The 21,794-nt window shown below is 49.3% G+C and overlaps 11 protein-coding genes across 11 annotated transcripts; 7 read left to right on the top strand and 4 right to left on the bottom strand.

The window, feature by feature from the left end:
* Positions 1 to 407: 407 nt before the first annotated feature.
* An06g02170 (uncharacterized protein) lies at positions 408 to 1,433 on the top strand (the record flags this gene model as incomplete). Its single annotated transcript, XM_001391001.1, has 1 exon — positions 408 to 1,433. The coding sequence occupies one exon, from the start codon at positions 408 to 410 to the stop codon at positions 1,431 to 1,433; it is 1,026 nt and encodes a 341-aa protein (XP_001391038.1).
* A 1,488-nt stretch (positions 1,434 to 2,921) lies between these two features.
* Positions 2,922 to 4,481, bottom strand: An06g02160 (uncharacterized protein; the record flags this gene model as incomplete). The annotated part of the gene is made up of 1 exon (XM_059748101.1): positions 2,922 to 4,481. One exon carries the CDS (start codon positions 4,479 to 4,481, stop codon positions 2,922 to 2,924), a length of 1,560 nt encoding a protein of 519 aa, XP_059605313.1.
* Positions 4,482 to 6,029: 1,548 nt separating this feature from the next.
* On the bottom strand, positions 6,030 to 8,217 carry An06g02150 (uncharacterized protein; the record flags this gene model as incomplete). Its single annotated transcript, XM_001390999.3, has 3 exons — positions 6,030 to 6,204; positions 6,277 to 7,374; positions 7,685 to 8,217. 3 exons carry the CDS (start codon positions 8,215 to 8,217, stop codon positions 6,030 to 6,032), a joined length of 1,806 nt encoding a protein of 601 aa, XP_001391036.3.
* A 500-nt stretch (positions 8,218 to 8,717) lies between these two features.
* An06g02140 (uncharacterized protein) lies at positions 8,718 to 9,386 on the top strand (the record flags this gene model as incomplete). The annotated part of the gene is made up of 1 exon (XM_059748100.1): positions 8,718 to 9,386. One exon carries the CDS (start codon positions 8,718 to 8,720, stop codon positions 9,384 to 9,386), a length of 669 nt encoding a protein of 222 aa, XP_059605312.1.
* A 628-nt stretch (positions 9,387 to 10,014) lies between these two features.
* On the top strand, positions 10,015 to 10,305 carry An06g02130 (hypothetical protein; the record flags this gene model as incomplete). The annotated part of the gene is made up of 1 exon (XM_059748099.1): positions 10,015 to 10,305. The coding sequence occupies one exon, from the start codon at positions 10,015 to 10,017 to the stop codon at positions 10,303 to 10,305; it is 291 nt and encodes a 96-aa protein (XP_059605311.1).
* A 416-nt stretch (positions 10,306 to 10,721) lies between these two features.
* An06g02120 (uncharacterized protein) lies at positions 10,722 to 11,812 on the bottom strand (the record flags this gene model as incomplete). The annotated part of the gene is made up of 4 exons (XM_001390996.3): positions 10,722 to 11,042; positions 11,101 to 11,282; positions 11,318 to 11,449; positions 11,539 to 11,812. The coding sequence occupies 4 exons, from the start codon at positions 11,810 to 11,812 to the stop codon at positions 10,722 to 10,724; spliced, it is 909 nt and encodes a 302-aa protein (XP_001391033.3).
* A 326-nt stretch (positions 11,813 to 12,138) lies between these two features.
* Positions 12,139 to 13,023, top strand: An06g02110 (uncharacterized protein; the record flags this gene model as incomplete). Its single annotated transcript, XM_059748098.1, has 1 exon — positions 12,139 to 13,023. One exon carries the CDS (start codon positions 12,139 to 12,141, stop codon positions 13,021 to 13,023), a length of 885 nt encoding a protein of 294 aa, XP_059605310.1.
* Positions 13,024 to 14,062: 1,039 nt separating this feature from the next.
* Positions 14,063 to 14,747, top strand: An06g02100 (uncharacterized protein; the record flags this gene model as incomplete). The annotated part of the gene is made up of 3 exons (XM_059748097.1): positions 14,063 to 14,345; positions 14,399 to 14,424; positions 14,475 to 14,747. 3 exons carry the CDS (start codon positions 14,063 to 14,065, stop codon positions 14,745 to 14,747), a joined length of 582 nt encoding a protein of 193 aa, XP_059605309.1.
* A 300-nt stretch (positions 14,748 to 15,047) lies between these two features.
* An06g02090 (uncharacterized protein) lies at positions 15,048 to 16,476 on the top strand (the record flags this gene model as incomplete). The annotated part of the gene is made up of 4 exons (XM_059748096.1): positions 15,048 to 15,580; positions 15,650 to 15,810; positions 15,862 to 16,109; positions 16,162 to 16,476. 4 exons carry the CDS (start codon positions 15,048 to 15,050, stop codon positions 16,474 to 16,476), a joined length of 1,257 nt encoding a protein of 418 aa, XP_059605308.1.
* Positions 16,477 to 17,105: 629 nt separating this feature from the next.
* On the bottom strand, positions 17,106 to 18,188 carry An06g02080 (uncharacterized protein; the record flags this gene model as incomplete). Its single annotated transcript, XM_059748094.1, is given in 1 exon segment — positions 17,106 to 18,188. A coding segment is annotated over 1 exon segment (1,083 nt).
* Positions 18,189 to 19,875: 1,687 nt separating this feature from the next.
* Positions 19,876 to 21,363, top strand: An06g02070 (uncharacterized protein; the record flags this gene model as incomplete). The annotated part of the gene is made up of 3 exons (XM_001390991.1): positions 19,876 to 20,832; positions 20,891 to 21,123; positions 21,174 to 21,363. The coding sequence occupies 3 exons, from the start codon at positions 19,876 to 19,878 to the stop codon at positions 21,361 to 21,363; spliced, it is 1,380 nt and encodes a 459-aa protein (XP_001391028.1).
* Positions 21,364 to 21,794: the final 431 nt, after the last annotated feature.

Raw genomic sequence — 21,794 nt, 5'->3', positions numbered from 1 at the left:
ATCAATATTTTGCATTACTGCTAAAGCCAAATAGTGCACTAACATACGTATCTACACATGTGCTTAAGCGATCACCTACCGTATAGAGCGCTGGAGAAAAAGCAATATAGGAGATCTTCAAGACTATTCCCTCCATCTGTGAGCCCCTAATTTAAAGGAGTTAGCTATATAGAGAGAATCAAGTTTTTGCTTATGACAATTCAATACTTCTGCCGAAAACCTACTCCGGCCCCGGCCAGGACCCCGCACTGAAATTCCCCATCATCGGGCAAAGAACGGGTTGTGCGTGAATCTACTTATAGACCACACAGCTGCATGGTGTACAAGGCTATCTTAACATATCGCTCGAAGACTCAACTCGACTCTTTTGATCACTTAGTAAGATAAAGAGAACATAGACTGACACTATGACATCCATCGACCCTCACACCAACACCGCTTTTGCGACCATGGACTGGGAATACTACCATCAGGGTCGTCCCCCATACCCTCCTTCTTTGACTTCACTTATCTATACCTACCGACGCCTCCATCCTCACACTAGCTGGGAGCGCCTGGTTGATATCGGCGCTGGCTCGGGGATAGCCACCACCAACTTTATGGCCGACTTTCAAATCATCCATATCTCAGATCCCAGTCCATCGAACGAGTCCCAGGCGAGGGTATTTCTTCCGAAGTGGGCTGCGAAACATGGCCTACAACCCACTTTTGAGTACTCCCAAGCCGTGGGTGAAGAAGCGTACCTCCATACTGGTGAAAGCCAGGTGGACATGGTGATATGTGCAACTGCTGCACATTTCATGGACCCGGACGGCCTGGTTACCTCTATTGGAAAGATGCTCCGACCGGGTGGCACAATGGCAATCTTTAGCTATTGGCTACCTACGTTCCCCAAGCAGTCTGAAAACTTTCACAAGGTCTTCTCGGCCGTCTTTGAAAAGGTTCTCATGCAGCAGCTACAGGAGGATGCCCCTCTGACGACTCAGGGAGAACTGATGTACAACCTGGCACGGCGCCAAGGAGCTGGTGAAGGAGTGTTAGACTCACTTCCTGTGCCAGAAGACTTGTTCGAGGATCCTGTCCGGGTGTACATCAACTCCGCCAAGGATGGCAGGTTGGCCTACCAAGAGTATTTTGCGAAACACTATCCCGCTGGCTTTCGGCCCGAGGAATACAATCGGGTGGGTGACAGAGACAAGAAAGCCAGATATAATACTGGCATCGACGATGAAGCTGAGGGGTGGGAGTTCGAGGTAGACAAGGAGTGGCTCATTATGTTTCTGAATACCGCGTTGCCACCACAGCAAAAGCTAGAGGGCGAGACTGCGAAAGTCCTGCTCGCTGACTGGGACCGGGTATTTGAGGAAGAATGTCCGAGTGGGCGGCTACACGTCCAGTGGACGGCAAATCTGGTGCTGGGAACGCGGAAATGAGAAGACACTAGCTGCGCAGTATATGGGGTGATTTCAAGGAGAGAGCACACCTAGGTAATTCCAAAATCGTGGCAGTCAAGATACGCATGAGGCTTTTGGAACCATGCACTAATTGATATGAAGTGCTTTCTTGCTCCCAACCGATGTCTATTCCTTTGTAAAAGCCGGACCAACCATTATAGCGAAAGAGATGCCGATTCAGGGCTATCACTAAAATCGACAAGAATACAATGGCAGGATATCCAAGGATGTGACAAAACGGCATTCTGGTTTAATACCATATAGATATGTTCTGGAGAACCATATAACTGTACAGTTCATCAGTGGCAGTACTGAACAATTTCACTCAACCGTCTGTATCTACCACCAAACCTCTGTGCCTGCCACTCGCTTAGTTGATGTCGATGGATATAATACTTTGTCCCCAGCTCCTTACGTTTAAATCGAAAACCAGCTGCTGATACTCGATCTAACACAGAAAAACACGGGTAAATGCGAAGTAGAACTGGCCCCCTCCCCTTCCTTCTGGCGTGCATGACAAGGAACCTACTAGTAGTATCGCAATCTGATCTAACACACTTTTTCAGCTTTGCAAAACTTGAGGGAGAAGTATGACTGTCGTGGTAAACCGTTACGTAGGAATATAGGACAAAGGCTATCCTTGGAGAAAGCCTAAGCCATGATCAGCCGAAGGAAAGGATGTGCGAGTACCCTGCAACTGCATTTCTTCGGATCATAGCGGTGCTGCACGGATGCTATTGTATTATTGGATGTGGTGGAATGCACAGTATGGCTGCTTTTGTGTGATATGGATTGGTCAGGAAGCAGAGGCAGTAATTGGGGGGCGAGAAAATTGTTGCAGATCCTGTCCATCCACTCAGCAATGCAGGCCGATCACAGGGCGCCTGCAGGTGCCGTCACGGTTGCAACATCAATTTCTTTCCCACCCACGCAATGTGTTAGAGTCATCTACCGACTGGCCATCAAGATTCCATTCTGTCAATGCCATACTTGGTGGAAGTCAGGGCCACATCATGCATCACATAAATACTAGTTACTGGAAGACTTGTTCGATCTCCATTTTGGGTAACTTTAGTTTGACTATGCCACCACGCTAATAAATTGGCAAAAGTAGAATGAACGAAAGTTCATAAGCGCACACTATTTAAGTGTATTACTGACGATAAATCTACAAATGGAAAACTTCAGTGAACAAAAATGGGAGGCTAAAAAGAAACAATCCAAATTCTCAAAACTGACTAGTATCATACACATACATCGGACTTAATATACAGTCATTCAACGTTTGAATATCCGTTAGGCATCATATTCATGGTGCTCGTCATGGTGCACTGCATGGGGCAATCACGTCCAAGGGTCGGCTCATCCCGGTCATGTCCGACATCATAGATATCCAGGTAGATCTCATAACCCACCCATTCCCATACTTCTGGCCCACTCAGTTCACAGCATTCCATCTGGTATGAGTCAATCAGTAGCTGCCTGTGTCGAGTTCGTTATCTCGAACAGGACGCGCTTGTACGTCGTCAATGGATATACGCCGTTGTCCGTCACTTCCAGGATAAGGTGCAAGGTCCAACAGCCCGAGTCGTTGAAGCTCTTGCCATCGCAGACCTTGTCTTCGGAGGGAATTGTGACCTGCGCGCGTCGACCGTCGCCAGACACAGTCACATCCAAGCTCGGGATCTGGTTTCCAACGTTCCAGTCGGTCGATCCAGGCTCCTTGTACTGGAACCACCGGAATAAAAGGCTGTCTTGATCGGGGTCGTACGTCTCGGAGGCGTCAAGCCACACGGTAGCATTAGGCGTCGACGCGATGAACAGCGGGCTCAGCTCTATGTGTCCGTTCACTATGACCACGGGGTGGTGGTTGGCAGCCTTAGTCTCGTTGGCCGGGAGAGCCCATTGCATCCGAGCAGCAAAGTCATTCTGATACGCATCTCTCCAACGCCAGATGGCTGCGTGGTTTGAGGCGTAGGTGCGGTTGTTCTGGCCGATCACCCGGTCTGCCGCGTCACTGTACTGCCGGTACCTGACCTGCTGGGACAGATCCACCAGCGAGTAGCGGCCACCCCACGAGCCGTAGTCGGGCTGCTCGCGCACGCCCAGCCCGTTCTGGATAAGATACAAGAAAGTCGGAGTGTCTCCCTCCATAATGTATTTGTAGTCCGGATACTCCTTGCCATAGACGCCGATCTGGATGTGCTCCTTTAGCCACGCGGCGGAGACTTTGGTGAAGTCCGGCCCGCCCACATCGAAGTTGTAGTACTCCTCGCCGGAAATAGCCGCCCACGTGGCCAGCCTGTACTGGTTCCATCCGTGCATTGATGCGATATAGAAGATATCCGGGAACTGCTCGCGGATCCAGAGGCCGCTGTCATCCTGATCGGAGATGGTGTACACGCGTAGCTGGGCACGCAGACGTGCCGCCTCAGTGGCATTGAAGTTGTCGTGCACGTAGTACAAGGTCTCTGCTAGGACGTTCACGCCGCCCCATCCGAGGACCCACAGGGGTTCGTCAACGGGTTGGCGGAGTTGGCTGAGCAGTAGCTCTGCGCCGGAACTAAGATTCTTACCAGGGCCAACGCCTTCCATGCCGTACATCTGTGTTCTAATTAGCAGGAACCGTGTAAAGACGGCCACGGGGGTGCTTACTTCAGGACCGCATTTGACAATGCTGTGGAGGTACTCCGCAGAGGGATACGGGGATGAAGGGGAAGTGTGTTGATTCAGGTTGTCGACCACTTGAGCGTACGCATCAACCACGGCTGAGATCTGCTCGGGGTACACCTTGTCCTTCAGCCAGGTGGAAGTGACGGCGGTCATGCCCTCGATTTGGAACGGATTGCTGTAGAGCAGGAATCGCACGAAAGACTGGGTGTCATCGGGCTCATTGGAAATGTCTGAGAGAACGAAAACCCGGGGCTTTGACGCATAGCTCAAAAGCGAGGAGCGGTTGACAGCCGCACTGGCGTCTGCCACGAGGGCGCTGATGCATGAAAACAGCAGGACAGAGAGTTGTTTCATGGTGACGATGTGAAAAAGGGCCTGACCCTCGATAGGAAGCAAGGAACCCGCCCCGGTAATATATAGGAGCCGAGTGGGACCCTATATGGGGCTGAGTTGCGGGGACGCGGGAATGAGGATCTTCTTGGCAGGTGAGAAAGCATGATGTTATTTTCTGTTGTTGTGTTGTTGTATGGAGTATGACAGAGGAGGGCATCCACTGCCTTTTCTGCATTGAGCGATACAGCAGCCGAGCCGGCCGGCAGCCGGTCACTTCGGCTCCGCAATTTCCTTCGTCTGTCTTGCTGTTTCTGCCGAGTCTGCCCGTTTTGCCTGTTTCTTCCGGCGGTGTGTGGAGCTTATTGCCCCAAGAAGGTATTCCTAACCCCCAGCCAGCGGTTGCAATTACCCCATTGAGCCTCCCCACAGACTCCTCTGCCAAGTTTCTCCCCAATTTGCTCTTCCGAAACAGCAGTTGGTCAACCTACTCTCTGCTATGATCTCCCCCAGCGCCGTGGGGTTTTTTTCTGGGGCAGACGAACTCGACACCGTTCCATAATTTATAGCCCATTGATTACGCACCCATTAAGAACTTTTTTTTCTCGTTATAAAAGCATCCCCAAGATTGGGAAGAGCTGGACAAGATGAAAGCAGCCTCTCCGTAGCTCTGTGGGAAGCTGCGAGTTCATCATGTCCTATGTCAAGTGCTTGACGTTGTATACATACAAAAGAATCTGGTGGGGATGTGCTGCACAGACTGTTAAATACTGTTAGGGAGCGCTGGCTGCATAACAGAGTAGACGGTGCTCTAGGCCAGATCGCTGTCATGGAGAGCAAGTTACATATAACCGAGCGTGAGAATCAGCAGGAGGAATATCAGATTCAACTGTTGGGGGCAGAGACAGCTTTGCTAGATGTCTAGCTGGAGACTTTTATGATAGAGGGCTTTGCGGTAAGCTGAATTTCTTTCTTGTGAATACCCCCTGTCTTAGAACTGGAACGTTACTCAATTACTCTGTTTTGAACCGGTTTCCGCACTTTTGTTCATCCATTGCAGTTCGAAAGCCCTCGCGATATTTTCTTGATGTTTTATAATGGTGTACTGTACACCTGCCATCGCGGTCAGTATTTGGACGGCTGTCTTCTTCGGCGTTGTGTATAGACTGGCGTACGGCATGTGTGAGTTTTCATCTTTAGTTCGTCCTGCTGTTTTCAGCTTAGCTAGTTGATGTCCTAATATACTCTTATTATTATTTATATACTTCTTCAGGTGTATTTATGAGACTCTACTGTAGTAAGGATTAATCTATACTTATGGAATCCCGTGCAAGTAGGTCGCTCGATTGAAGAAAAGAAGGGAAGAAATAGGTGTATTTTCAGTGCACTGCTTTTATATATAATCTCTAGAGAAACACCTTCCCTTCTCCGGCCGTGATCTCCATTTAGCTGGACAGCTGAACTAACCTTCATCACTATATCATTAGTATGCTTTTTTCAGTCGATTCATATCTTCTTAAATTCTCCATCATATATCCCTTGGAAGGATATGTTACTGATCTAAACTTCGATCTATCTACTATTTTCTAATATAGCCATTTGTCTCTGACATTTTCTTAACTCAAGGAAAGGAGGGCCTAATTCTTGAAGGGGCTCCACGAATAAGGGTAGATTATCAGAGTTGTACATCTTATATGCGACGTGCCACTCCCAGTGAGTCAGTCTTTTGTATTTACATAACCAACCCCTACAGATATCAGTCCACCATCCATTTTGACTCTGATTAGCAGCTCAGCTCTAGAAACAGGCATTTACCAACCACGGCATTCGATTATCCGAATCCTGTGGTAGTAGGGGACTCTTCTTGGCAACATCATCAACAAACAGCACCGCATCCAGAGAATCCAAACAATGCTTCACGTGATGAAAGTCGATATCACGCGGGCAGACATGCCGACCCGTCTCCCTCGCGCGCCAATACCGCCGCAGCGCCAGGAGGCAGTGCGCTGGGTGGAAAAGGGCGTCCGTGGCAATCTGCACCCCGTACGGATTCTCCCAGAAAGAGGTGTTCAGATAGTCGCCGCTCTGCCGGATTTGCTCCATCTCCGGATACCGTTCCTGAAACCACCGTTGGTACTTCTGTTCACTCTCATCAATGAGGTCGAACGGTACCATGGATTGATCGTCCAACCGGACGAACCACGGCTGCTCCCGTCGCTCCTCCCCGAAATAATCCAAAAAGCTGGACCAGGGACGCGTGAACTGAAGTTGATGCTCGAGGCCGAGACTGTGGCTGGTGTTCCACTGCAGCCAGAATGTGTCCGGGGAGCTGCTGGCACTTGAGCCGCGGAATGTAAGTCGGAGGCGGGCGGACACGACGACACATATCACAAATAGAAGGATTGACAGGCTGATCAAGACAAGCCAAGGGGCACCCCGACACAGGTCCTTCCTGGCCTTCTTTAGGACCAATGAGTGATTGATGATGGGCACGAAGGTATCACAAGCTGCAGGGGCTCTTATTATGGAGAGCAAACAGCCAAAATCGAATGACGAAGCGGCGGTGAAGCTGAAGCAGGCTGATACGGAGTCCGCTTGCAGGAAGAAGTTCGTGGCCCGATCAACAGTTTCCTCGAACGTTAAGAAAGAGCCCTGATTGATAGCAGAGAGCCACAGTCTGAATTGGCCGTAGCCATTGACAGAAGCTAAGACACCACAGTTGGAAGAGCTCTGTAAGACTAGGTCTTTTGCCCAAGCCTTCAATAGACTCGACAGCGTTGTCGTCGATGATGGAGTGGTATTGCTGATTACTGTGGGTGGTCCACATAGAATACACAGAGTCAACTCCTCATTGTCACCGTCGCCTTTCACAGGCTGATAGGACCACCTCGCCATGGGCAATAAGCATTGAATGATACTACTCGGACAAGTACAGTCAATCAAGCCAAGTGGTCGCCGCCTTAACGCAATATTACCGCAGTATAACAAACAACAAGGCAGAGGAAATCTGATCAGATGCCCATTCTAGACGGACCCCCACTCCCGGACTGTCAGATTAATCAATTCATGTCAGACACTAGATATACATCCTAGAGACCGTGCGCAGCCCCGTCCTTGGTCTCACATAAGAATGTCGGGCGTCCGTCGGTGTACGGAGGACGTATGCGCCGTAACAAAACCCCCGCCTTTCCACCCCGATACCAAAGTGTGTAAGCTGCCACTCCTACTCGCTGTTGGTCACCAGCGCTACCCCCGATTTGGTCCCTGACCCTGGCGATAAGAAAATCTCTCCACAATGCTTGATATGATGCTCCGAGTCCGATCGAGGCTCCACAATTTTCCCATTGAACCGCGTGCGGAACTGCTTGCGCCAATAGAAAATGCAGTGCAGGGTGTGCCATTGGACACTCATGTGCACCAACGCCGTCGGCTGGTCCGCCAACGCCGCCACCTCACTGGCATCCATGGGAATGGTGCGCTCGCTATCCGCGTAGTAGATCCAAGTACCGTTAGGCCCGTCGCCCACGGTGTTGAATTCCGCGGCCAACTCGTCGTCACGACAGTGAGGTGGGAGCCAAGCCATGGCTAGGCCGTCGAACTTGCAGTCACGCGAGATGGCCTCGGCGACGGATCCGCCGCAGTCGCATCCAGTGCCCTCACGGTTGTGGGCACTATTTGCGTGGTCGGTATGAGAGGATAGGAGAATGAGGAGGTTGAATGCGCCCCAGAGTGCTAGCGAGTAGAGGAGGCAGGCTTTCATCAAGTGGACGAAGGTTGCTAGCAGACTGGTTCGTGTGTGTGCTGAGGACAAGATCTGCTTGTAGCGTGGAGTTGGGTCATGACCTTCTTCGAGTAGGTGACAAGCAGACTCTTCCTCTCTATACATATTGTTGGGACGGATGAGATGAATGGCAAAAGGGATGAATTCCAAATGAACACTGAGACGTAGAATTGAAGCGACACGGACGCGCAACCGATCGTTGATATTGGGAAAGAGGCTACAGGTGTGGAAATGGAAGAGATCGGGTGAATGAATGACTTCCAGCGAAGTGGTCGGCCTGTATAGTATGCAATAGGAATGAGTGGAGACAGGCAGGTTATGGACAGTAAGATTACCTGTCCAGAGTCACACATCATCATGGGAGGTAGCGTCCACTACATAATGTCAAAAAAGGCCCAGCTGATGATCATACTACCACACACCTCGTCGCTGTGAAAATACTCTTGTCGTCACTGTGTACTTTAGCGACTACACCCTCCATGGCTCCACCAGACTACTCCCCCTTGAGCCCCGCAGCACACCGTCGTGGTATCAGCATACGAGCCCTAGTTAGCACCATTCTAGCCTCCCTCCTCCTCGGCCTCCTCGTCGGAATTGCGCTAACCACCGCTATCCACCCCCTCACCGTGCCCCAAGTCCTCACCAGCGCCCTCAGCCATGCCTTCACATCGTCCCCACCCGCGGTACCCGTGGCCGGGGGCTTCGTCTTTGACGCCCAAACCGGCGAGGCCAAGTGCGGTACGCACTGGACGGAAGCCAAGCGCCTCGGGTGCCACTTCGACGTGATGGCGTCGCGGTGGTACTCGCCTGACTGCTTTAACCAGGGGGTGCTGGACGAGATGCTGACCGAGGTAGACTTCAGGTGGTATGCTGATCGCGAGCATACCCAAGAGGTGGCTAGAGAGCGGGTGCTGGCAGGCGAGTTCGAGGCTGTCTACCCGGATAACGACTACCACATCATGCACTGCTTGTACCTGTGGCGCCGGTTACATTCTGCCGTGCTGGAGCACCGCTTTCTGGACGACGATGTGTACAGCTATGAGCATACGCTTCACTGTACACGCTTGATTATGCAGTGGCCACGGGGGCTGAATTCAACTACGATTGCGACGTCGGGAATTCCGTATTGTAGGGCGACGCCCATGTGAGGGGGGTTTGAGAAGAGGGGGAGGAAGATAGGAGGATAATGGTCAGAAGGGTTCTCTGAAAGGCAGCTTATCGTGCGGGGTTCAATTTGGAGAGTGATTGGGTTCGTTCCTTGAGTGAGATTTTAGGTCGAGGCTGGGAAGGATTATAGTTCCGATATCTTGAACCTCACATGTACTTCCAGGATTTGTGGGCCTTTAGCATGACACGGGAAGATATCTTACTCAGTTCAACTTCCATGCGTTGGTCCTGATAATGCAAGTTCTGATGTTACTGGCTAGCTCGTCTATTCCAGGATTCCCTTGCATGAATGGTTAGATCGTTTTGCATATCAAATCGTGGATGCTATAGGTGGATAATGCAGGAGTTATCGGAGTATATCAACAAGAAAATAAGACATAGACTCCCCACTGCCATGGCAGTAGTCATATAATACCGCTAGTGTCATAATAAGCGGGGTTGCAGACGAAGTATATTGAAAAGTAGCAGTAGGATAGATTTCGCTGAATATAAGATGCTATCTGAATGTGTTTCCATGTGCCGAGAACCATTTGGATTTTTGACTAAGAGAAAAATTCGAATCCTCTACCCTGATCTGAGCACTCGTTTTCTTCTACGATTCTCTCCACAATGAAGCTTCTCGCAACTCTGATCGCTCTCTCAATTGGCGTTTCTCAGGTAGCCGCCTTGGCGATACCTCGTTCTATGGCCTCAGGCCCAGTCGCCGAAGAAGCCGTGCCTACCTATGACAAGAGATCTATGGCTTCGGGCCCTGTCGCTGAAGAAGCGGTTCCCACATATGACAAGAGATCCATGGCCTCCGGCCCTGTCGCTGAAGAAGCCGTGCCTACCTACGACAAGAGGTCTATGGCCTCTGGCCCTGTTGCTGAAGAGGCAGTCCCTACCTATGATCGCAAGTGATTCAATCAGTGACGGTCAGTGAAGTTCTAGTTTCCGTCTTTGCTCATTGCTGACTCCCACAAGAAGAGCAGCTGGCAGCGCGGTGTCTTACTACAGCCGAACAGGAGAATCTACCAGCAATTGAATTTGAGTCTTGTTACGCAGGCAGAATGGTTTCCATAGCACCAAGTAGTTATTTGTCTGGATTGAATTGATACTAGTAGTAGTATAGGAATCAAGTGAGACTGAGAGTGCTACGTTAGTTACTGTTGGGTTTACTCTTACGTAGATGTGCGTGTTCTGAGTCTGACCAAGTAGGGACTAATTGAAAAAGTCTTGTGTACTACGTGATTAAGCCAACTTAATAACTAAAGACAGTGATGTGGATGGTAGTAAGATCCGAGATATGTTTAATAGATTGAGATATAATGCAGTGTCTAGTGTTCATCTTCAAGGCCCTCTCCATGTTCAGGAACCTTGAGAGGATCGAAGCTGTCCGGCAACAGTCGCTCTGTCAGGTTCCACATGGCCCGTTTATTAGCATACTCCGTCAGAGCATCAAAGTCGACACAAGAATGCGTCTGTCCCCATCCTGTACTCTTGGCCCAAGCCCCCGTCTCGCCCTCCAAGGTGGTGTCCGCGGAACACAGAATGCTCTGCCGAAGATATTCAACACAGTGAGCCCGATGCTCTACCTTCTGTGTCTCCAGCATCGCCCACTCTTCTCGAGAAGTGCCCAAGGCGGTCATCAGGATAGACTATAAGCAGAGTCAGTTGCAAATATTGGAGGTTCAAATGACGGCTAAGGAAGCTTACAAGACAGTGTAGCTGGTGATAAACCGCCATTATGTGGCCCTCATAGTGATCGCCTTGTTCGAAGACGTTGTCCATTTTGAATGCAGGGTGCAGGACTTCAAACTCTTCTTCCTCGGCGGATACAGTAATGTAGCCGCGACCAGCTTTGAGAATAAAAGAACACATGTAAGACCAAGATTTTTCTACATGTGTACAATAAGTAGTTGGGATTACTCACGCGGAAACAGGGAATGCCAGTTCCTATGGATCTCTTGCATCCTAGTCTTGTTCCACATCATTTCAGTGTCATGATAGACGAGATCGGGGCCAAGACCGGCGGTATTGCCAAATATGACGGGCTTTCGCGGTACTGATGAAATAAAGGGCGAATTTAGGCATCAGCACACAGAAAGCTTTTGAAAATCATGAAATCATATAGGGGGACTAGGTGATGCCTACGTGTTGGTCCAAAGCTTCTCTTGTCGACTATATCCGTTTTGTGGGAACTTCCGGCATTCGATATCAGAGCCACGACGAGGCAAAACACAAGGAAGCCTTCGAATAGTAAACGGGCATCTGCATATTTCCGAAAAAAGGTTGATGTCTTTGTTACTGGTGATGATGCGATTTTGGTCTTGGTTTCATTTAGCAAGCCAGTGAATGGAGAGACAGATTCGATGTCCTTGTCACTATTCTCGTCCCAGTTGTTGGGGGTGGGCAACATGGCTTCCATGATCAGAATTTGGTGAGAATCAAGGTTAGAATTGTCACGGACTGCGGAATATTATGACTGAGGGAAAGGTAGACGATTCCTGGCGATGCCCTGTGAACAATTATGTTTAATACGGGGCTCCGCTCGTTACATCCGTAATACGCGGTCATGCATATTGGGGCTTATCAGCAAGAACCCTTAAGGCGGGGATGCAATCAAGCCTCGTCTTGGCCTGCTTGTTTATCATGCCGTGATAACCGCGTAAGCACTAGTTGGCGTTAAGCCGGACCTCGCAATAATCTGCTCTCTGGGCAACCTCTGAAATCGGAGACGTGTCGTGCCCCTTAATGGCTCTTTCGCAGGTTCCAAGTCTAGTGCACGGAAGACTGCCTTCTTCCTTGGAGGAACCAGACGAGGAGGGAATCTGGACTCCCCTCCAGCTGGCCGCCGCACAAGGCAACCTACCCGAAGTGAAGGCTCTTTTGTCTCAGCCATCAAGCAACCCCAACGAGCCTCCCAGAGGTTACTACGGCCAGACTGCACTCCAGGCGGCCTCGCTCAACGGTCATCTTGATGTGGTCGAGACGCTCTTAGCCGCTGGGGCCGATGTGAATGCTCCCGGGGGCAACAACGGCGGCCGAACCGCCCTCACCCTCGCCGCAGGTGCCGGCCACTTCCAGATCGTTCGCCATCTAGTCATCGCCGCAGGTGCGGACGTCAAGCAGCCAGCCCACAAATACGTGGGGCGCACCGCCCTGCAGGCCGCTGCGGAGGGAGGCCATCTCGAGATCTTACAGTGGCTGTTACAACACCAGCCGGTTACGGAAATCAACGCGCCCCCCGCGAACAACCGGGGTCGGACCGTGCTGCAGGCCGCAGCGTTTGGTGGCTATGATGACATGGTAGAATTTTTACTTCATGTCGGTGCGGACGTGAATGCACCACCCTGCAGATACCATGGCGTTACAGCGCTTCAGGGCGCGGCCTTCAACGGTCACCGCACCACCGTCCTTCGACTCTTGACGGCCGGGGCGGATGTGAACGCTCCCGGGGGCCGGTACAATGGCTACACGGCGCTGGCAGCAGCAGCAGAAGGCGGCCATGCGGACATTGTGCGACTCTTGTTGGACGCCGGCGCAGATGTCGCCATGGTATCCGGAAATAAGAATTGGACAGCGTTGCGGTTTGCGGTGTGGCGGGGACAGAAAGAGATCGTGCGGCTTTTGAACTAGTTGATGGGACGTATTGCGAGGTATGATGAACGAATTGATGATAATTCAGAGAACAAAGGGGGGGAAGCAGGCTACTAGATGGCATTGAGACATAAGATAGATACGCCTTCAGTCAGTTATCTGTATTTACAGTAGAATACAAGATGGCAAGACTTGATTCCAAATAAGAACTTTCGTGATGTTTCTTCTTCGTGCACTTGGTGCTGGTGACCATGATTGACATTTGGTTTGCTAATTAGACAAATATCCCACACTCAGGATCACGGTTCACGCTAGCAGCGGTGAAGTGTTCCAAATGTGATAGGCTATTACCTGTTAGGATATGCAGGATGTATGCAGCACGGTTGCATATAGGATACAATAGACGTATGCATTACCTGACGTAACAATGAGAATTATTCCCACTTTCATCAATTTATTTCATATATTATTGAACGGGCCCATTCGGTAGACACTGTATTGCTATATCTCTAGTGCTTGGGCTGATTTGCTTCGCAATCTCCATAGTTATATGGAGCATGGATAAAAGAGTGACCTAAGACTTCTGTTTTGCTTTTTCCGCAGACCGGTCAATCGTAAATATATGAATACAATTTGCACATATAGTAGGAGATTTGCAATTTCAATGGGATATAACTGTTGGCACGGAAGCTGTGGATAGCTCTCAGTCAGTCCAAGGAGCTTTCGGCCACCCAGAGTGGTGGAGGAGCAATCTCAGATCATCCAACTTTGTCCTCGATTATCTTATTGTTCGTGAACATACGAGAAACTCCGATAAGTTATCCCGTAGAACAATACGGTATATCATGGTATCAGTGTGATTTCATAGTGGTGCTGGATATTGGACGAATCAGTTCACCGCAGTGAAGACTACATGATCTTACTGCCAACAGTAGGCATGCTGGCGATGCGTCAGCGACACTACTGCACAGGACTTATGAAAGTATCGTCTACATAAAGACCGTTTGTGCCCTTTGTTCAGTTGGTCTTCTCTCTCCAGATAGATCTCGTGCTCTGGTATTTCCAACCATAGTCCAAAATGGAGTTTTCCAAGTTGCTCGACTTGGAAAATTACCCTTTTCAGTATTCTTACCCTTGCGATCCAAAACACTCGCCACCCGACAGATTCTTTAGCCAGCTTCCCTTCCGCACCTCAAGGTTAAGAGATGACTTTGTGGAACTTTCTGCAAGCTACGATGGCGATCTGGAAGGACATGATATTTCAGGGAGGGGTCATTACATGCATTGGTTGATGCCTGAGTGCCCGCCGAGCTTGGCTGATGCTGTATTGAAAATATGTGATGCGAGTATCTTGTGGAATGGTGTGTCCAAACTTGAAAACCTTCTGACAACCAACGATTATGCTAATAATTAGACCGAACGGGAATGGTTTCCGGACTTGTAGGTGATAGGGACATCAACGTCGAATAACAAAGACTGAGAGCACATAGTCCGATCAGCATACAGCGGATATACAGCTCGCCCTTATCTCCCTCTTCAAACTAGGAAAGCCTGTTGTCGTTCCTGGATTGGAAGATATGGAGGCTGGATTACAACATTTTGCTTCCCTTGACAAGTCATACCTCGAGGACGTTTCCAGTCGCATTCACGAATTTACTAAGGCTCGAAGTTTGCCTATTGATAACCTCACACTTGACGCTTACATAGAACAACGGAGCATTGGTTTTGGGTTGAGGTTCGCTTGTTACCTTCGCATTTCATGAATTGGGGCTAATCGTATCAGCGTCATGGTCCCCTGGCTCCGTGCTGCCCACGAAATCGAGATTTCTAAGGAGGAAGAAAAATCCATCATGCAAATAATCAAAAAGGGTAGTTCTGTTTCGGCACTGACGAATGACTACTACAGTTTTCATAAGGAGTATGACGACGCAATTGGAACTGGACAATCGCCCAAGCCATATAATGCAATTAGCGTTCTGATGTGTGACTACGCATATTCCGAAGACGAAGCATTTCAAATCCTAAAACGGGAGATTCTCGCTCAGGAAGTTCAGCTTATGGAAATGGTTAGTATTTGGCTATCTGCTGAGCAGAGATCAGAGGATTTGCGAAAGTTAGTGACTCTCTATATCCTCGCTTGTGGAGGTCAAAACTACTGGGCTTCATTCAGTCCCCGTTATATCAAGTCTCATTACGTTGCGACCAAAGAGGAACGGTCCCATCTGGTGGGTAGGTGTTCGCACCCTCCCTGGACACTCCCTGCATACCCCCCACCACAAAATCGAAAGGGAAGGTCTGTTCAGTCAGAAATTGATTCTCCCTTGCGGGACAATAAACCAAGTATTTTACTTGACTCAACCGGTGGCTCCGACAGCAATTCCAGGATTTTACATGACATGAGCCGTTTTATCGAGCCATACGCAGGTCCTCCAGGTGAGAGTATTGCATTGCAACCGCTTGAGTACGCCGAGAGTGTTCCAGGGAAGAAATACTGGTCTGAGTTCTTGCGGGCGATGAATGTCTGGCTTCGGCTGCCTGCCCAGTCAATCAAGTATATGGACACCATTTTTGCTCACCTGTGTGCTTCTAGTGTAATGTAAGGTCACCCCTCCTGTCTTTTTCCTTCTTTCTTTTCTTGGCCGAACGCAAAGCTGATCATCTGAAGGCTGGATGATATTCAAGACGGGTCGGATCTACGACGGGGGCAACCTGCTACACACATATTATATGGAGAAAGCCAGACTACAAACAGTGCATTGTACGGTATTGTAAAGGCGTTAAGTCTCGCTGCCAGTACAGACGGAAAGCATTCACAAATTCTACTTGGTGGGGACTTTGTCAGCGAAAGTGAGACTTGAGCTAATTCTTTCCTACTAGAATCGTTGTCCGACAGTATCCGAGGCCAGGCTCTAGAGGTTCATTGGAGATATCATGCTAGATGTCCAAGCAACATGGAATACATCAATATGGTTGACTGTAAAACTGGAAGCTTTTTCAGATGCGCCCTGCGGCTCCTGGAAGCTGAAGCTGGCACAAAGGCGATACCAGAGCTGCACCATCTAGTCACATTGTTGGGACGATATTTTCAGGTGTATAATGACTACCGAAACTTATCGGACGATAAGGTACGACCTACGCTCAAGGTGTCGGATACATAATCACTAAGATTATCCACAGTATATTGCAACAAAGGGGTTTTGTGAAGACTTATCCGAGGGAAAGTTCTCACTTCCTTTGATACATACTTTGACGCATTCTCCAGCTACTACGGCTATATACCAACTTATGTTCACACGCCGCAATGGTCTTCCCCTTACGGATCAGCACAAGTCTTTCATATTGTCGAAGATGAAGTCTGCCGGGAGCTTGCAATATGTCGCAGACATACTTACCAACTTGAATGATGAGCTGCTGTCGCACTTGGATGTGGTTGAGGTTAAACTAGGAAAGAACAGTCTACTCCGGGCTATGATCATTGCAGTGAGGATGTGACCTCCGGGTAATGGGGAAAGATGGTTCTTTGAGTTTCTCTTCTTATGATGAAACGCCTGAGGTTCTGGCGGCGTCGAGGTGCGTTTGCTCTAAATTAGCGATTTTTGAACAAATCCTTCTCCTAGATTCGTAGTTGCCATGTAGTATAATATGTACTGTTTGAATACTGGCGAAGATAGCCATGGCTGTTCGGTATGAGCGTTTGGTGAAAATTACTACACGCAAATGTCTTGGGCCAGGTACATAAATGAGAAGCCCAGTTGTATGATAGACTTATACTTTAGTGCGCTTGAGGGAATGTCAATTCTATAATGTTTTTAATTGATTTTTCAGCACTGCAGGTTCTATTTTTCAAGCAGATCTCTAGACTTTTAAAATCATCTTCGGTTATTAAAGTAGATTAGATCATGTAACTAAGTACCAAGTGGGGATCATTTGATAAGGCATGAAGGCCGAGGTCTCACACGTGGCAGGCAAAGCATGATCTAGCCACATGATCAAGCCTACTAGTATTACTGCTTCAATATGTAGCAAGTTGGTGAGCCCAATACGGTCATTGGCATCTAAATTCCTATTGTATGTTGAGCCTGACAAGAGATTGATACCGGGCTTCCCGAACCACAGCTTTCTTATTCCTGTGGGTTGATGAAAACCTTTCGGCCGCTGATGTGACCTTCATACAGGAGGTCCAATGCCTTCTGGGCGGAGCCAAGCCCGCCTTCCAGCCACAATGCCGGACTCGGCCACATCGTACCTTTCTTCAGTGCAGCCGGTAAATACGCTTCCATGTACCATGTGCGCAGTTGTTGATGGGCAGCCTCAGATACGAGGGTCTCAGAATATCCGGCCCATACCTTTACTATACCAGCAGGGATGGTCTCATCCCCAGGGGAAGGGCTGGTAGAAAAGAACCTGCCCCCTGTTTCGCGTAGCAATGCCACCATGCGTTGGGTTGTTGTGGTGGAGCCGATCGCCTCGAAGATTCCCTCGTAAGGCCCATTCTCCCGAATTTCGCGGATTACGTCTTCGTCGGAGCGGCTATGGTCGATGATATGCGTCGGGTTGCGTTTCTCCACCATGGATCTGTTGGCCGCGGACGAGGTAGTGACAACGTCATACCCAGCATTGATCGCATATTGCACCGCGAGGCCCCCAACCGCTGATGAACCGCCGTATACGAGGATTTTCTTTCCTATGGGTGGTGTCGTGCCGGTGACTGGCGGCTTAGAGAGGCCCATGTAGATGGTGAGGGCGGAGACCACGGTCGCCAGATTGGCGATCAGACCGGCGGCATCGGCAAATGTGGTCTCGGGCTCTAGTCGCAGGGTGTTTTGCTCGAGTGCCAGTGCATACCTCTGGAGGGCCCCAAATCGGGGATCCTCGCCTGCTTGCTGGCCCCAGCGAGCCACCACCACCCGGTCGCCAGGTTGCACGGAATTAATCTCGGGCCCTGTAGAGACTACCGTTCCCGCAAAGGTGAATCCGAGGATGAGGGGGTATTGAGATTGGAATAGATCCAACCTGAGATTTTAGTTTGACGGCCAGCTGGCAGATATTCGGGCACGGTACCTCTGGATTTTGGCGTCAATGGGGTTAAAGCTAGCTGCTTCAACCCGAACCAAGAGTTCCCCACGGCCAGGAACCCATTGCTCTACAGGCTCGACCTGAACTCGCCCATATGGGGTTTTGACCCAGCCTGCTTGGTTCGACATATTTTCATGCAGTCATGTTGAAGAAGATCAAAATTGGCCAGAGAATGAGGCTTCGGTTAAGAATCTGGAAATCCCCTGACTCGTGACGTGAACTAAAGATGGAAATGATTTATTACCGATCCAATTGCCGGCACGCCCGATGGTTGCATGACATAATCACGTGATTTGCATTTATAATCCTTTACTGAAAGATCAGTTTTGACATTTCAATTTGGACTTCCCTCTTGAAAATACTTAAATTGTGGTGTTCGTGCTTATTGTATAGCGTCGGTATGGATGAAGCATTATCATGGTTATCTAGTGGTCTTAGAATCAGAGCACCAGCTTGATATCCTGTGCCAGCAGTATTAATCTTGTATATAATGGTGTATGTTAATGATAGTACAAGTCTTTGTATTATCTGGGACAAAATGAACAAGCACCAATGGCGTCCGACCATCAATTGCAAGTGGCAAAATATGAGGTGAACCCCATTCTACTGTCACTCTGATCGCTAACATAGTCACAGAGAAAATCTCGAATTTTAGGACAACCATTCTGACGTCCCCTATTTTCAGAAGGTTTCTATGGTTGTAAGCACCATCAATAGTGCAGCGGGGTCTCCACGCATTCTATATTAATGCTGCAATAACCAGAAACTGATAGCTTCTATGAAACCCCAACAGGGGTACACGTGCCAGTCGTACTACTGTACTACCGGTTCATCCAACTTGTCAAGTGTTTGGTCGACAAATATGACGATGAAAAATGCTGACTGAGATACTCAAGATCACTTGAGATTGTAATAATGTGAACTATAACCTTGTTTGAAGTATTGATACAGGCCTTATAACAGTGAAAGCATGACAGTCCTTGACATATGGAGACTGTTATCAGACCTCGGGGTTCACCCATGGGTCCCATCTTCGCCATGCTTCCCCACCCCTCTATGTTCACTAGAACAAGGAATAGATATATGCTTTACACCAATAGAGAACGCCTTGATGGTAACAGCACTAGTATTTGGTGCCATATTCGTTCTGCAAAGCTCACTAGTGGGTTTGACTTGTGGAAATGCAGAACGGTGACCTTGTAAAGCTTTTCTCATACAATCCCCCCTGCTGCACCATGGTATCTTACAGTCATCATATCAAAATCCAACTGCCATATACTATCGTCCCGTGGCTATACCGATGTTCTGATCACATCACCATGGTCGATACGGTTTATAAATAAGGGGATGAGTGGCCTGATCAGAAATTGTTTCATGGACTCCGGCACATCCTTAGGAAAAGGAAGGCGAGTGCCTTAAACGTAAATCACCCCGAAAGCGGAAGGATAGCTCTTCAAGGATACGCCATTAGGTAGTTGGGGCCTTGCACATAGGGTCAGGGATGGCTATAACAACGGGTTTCACTACTTCGGCAAACTCATATGCTGTTCTGCTCGCTTACCTCCTCTTCCCCGTCATTCTCCACTTGGTTCGTCAACGCCCGCGCCTGGCGCCGTCCCTTAATCAATCTGACGCGCAGGCCTTTCCAGTCAGGGTGCGATCGTCACCGCCAAGCGCTTCGGACCCCTTGATTGTATGTGGGCCTATGCACTGATTGCTCGCCACGATGTTACCATTAGCCCATGCTGGAATTCCATTGGGATATAAAGATATCGGTACCTGCCCCTAATAGTTCTTTGACGTTCAGACAACACCATGCGCGCCAGCATTCTACCGTTGACTCTGTTCTTGGCCACTCTGGCCGGGGCGCAACTCTCCGGCCCCGTTGGCCCGCTAGTGGACTACAGCACCAAAGCCAGAAACCAGACCTGCAATATCATCGATTACGGGGCTGTCGCAGATGGTAAAACGGATATATCGCAGGCTCTACTTGATGCCTGGGGAAACTGTTCCGTGGGGGGACTGGTCTACATCCCACCCGGTAACTACTCGCTGGCCGAGGACATTGAGCTCAAGCACGGCCAGTCCTCTGCAATTCAGCTAGACGGTGTGGTTATGCGCGGACACCGCGGCTCGTACCAGATGATCCTTATCCGTGACTGCAATGACTTCGAATTTTTCAGCGGCAATTCCCGCGGGGCCATTCAGGGCTTTGGTTACGAATATCTGCAGAATGACACCTACGGCGAGAGACTCTTGCGCATCCAAGAGGTTAACAATTTCTCGGTGCATGGATTCGCACTAATTGACTCGCCTTCCTACTACATTGTTTTCGATACGGTCACCAGTGGGGAGGTATATAACATCTTGATCCGCGGCGTGACATCTGTGGGAGCGACAGATGCTATCGACGTATGGGGAGAGAACATGTGGTTCCATGACATTGAAGTGAGCAACGGCGATGAATGTGTCACCGTCAAGTCTCCGGCGCACAATTATCTGATTGAGAACATCTACTGCAATCTCAGTGGTGGGACCGCGATTGGATCCTTAGGCACGGGCACCAACATTTCCGACATCCACTACCGCAATCTCTACATGAACCAAGCAGATGCGTGCTTTCTGAAATCCAACAATGGGGATGGGATTGTCAAAAATATCATCTGGGAGAATGTCATAGTCCACGGCGGTCCGTACCCGCTGGCCATAGACGAGGCCTGGGGAGATGATCGAGGATCCGTAGGAGTTCAAGTGTCCAACCTCACATTCCGAGTAAGTACACGATAATATTTCAATGTCTTAAGAGATCCTAATTTGCTTTGTTATATAGAACTGGCACGGAGAATCCGTGAGCGCCTCACGCCCAGTCATCCGCCTACAATGTGACTCCGACGTCCCGTGCTACGATATTACCATCGAAAACGTGAACCTGTGGGCCAACGACAGCAACTATGTGGTTTGGCAGTGCGAGAACGCCTATGGAGATGGGGCCTGTCTCTCTAGTGCAGAGGGAACAAAAGATTTGGAAACCTTTACCAGCAAACAAACTATAACTGCCACCCCGTATGTGACTTGTCCATTCTTTTCCACGGAAATTGCTAACAAGAAGATAGGTCCTATGCTGCGCCAACCATGGCAGCTGACTTCACCTTTAATCTGCCATCAACGAGCCCTTTTACTATTCCTCCCATGCCGACAAGTTTCTACCCCGGTGCTACTCCCATCTCAACCCTCTTGCATCTACATGGTGCGGGCGGTCTCCCATCAGCATCTCCCATTTCGCATCATCGACGACACCAATGACTTGCCTGTGTGATAGTAGATGATTGATCCACAGCATTTTGTCAGGCGGGTCGTTTACAGGCTCCGTTGTAAACGTCGGGTGAAAGCAGCGGTTACTCAAGGCTAATAGAATCCAGCTGCGTAATTCGTATTCTCAATAAAGCATGTGCCTTTGAAGATGGGTTTGGATTAAAGCTAGCTTGTATCAAGAAACTATACTAATTATCCCGTCACTCGAATGATAGTAGCTATCACCAGGATCTTCCTTCCGTTGCAACTTATATTACAGGTCCGCATGGCAGCTTGTATGGCGGTGAAGGAATGGGGGCTTCGCATATTGGTGCGGGTTAACGTAGATTTGCCCCCAAAATTCCGTGGTCCTGACAATTTAAAGTACTGGTAGCTTATAGCAATCAGATAACGGCATAAATACCATGCCCAGAAAGGCTTAT

The sequence above is a fragment of the Aspergillus niger genome, assembly GCF_000002855.4.
Source record: "Aspergillus niger supercontig An06".
Classification (NCBI taxonomy): Eukaryota; Fungi; Ascomycota; class Eurotiomycetes; order Eurotiales; family Aspergillaceae; genus Aspergillus; species Aspergillus niger.
This window is presented reverse-complemented; position numbering and strand designations above follow the sequence as displayed.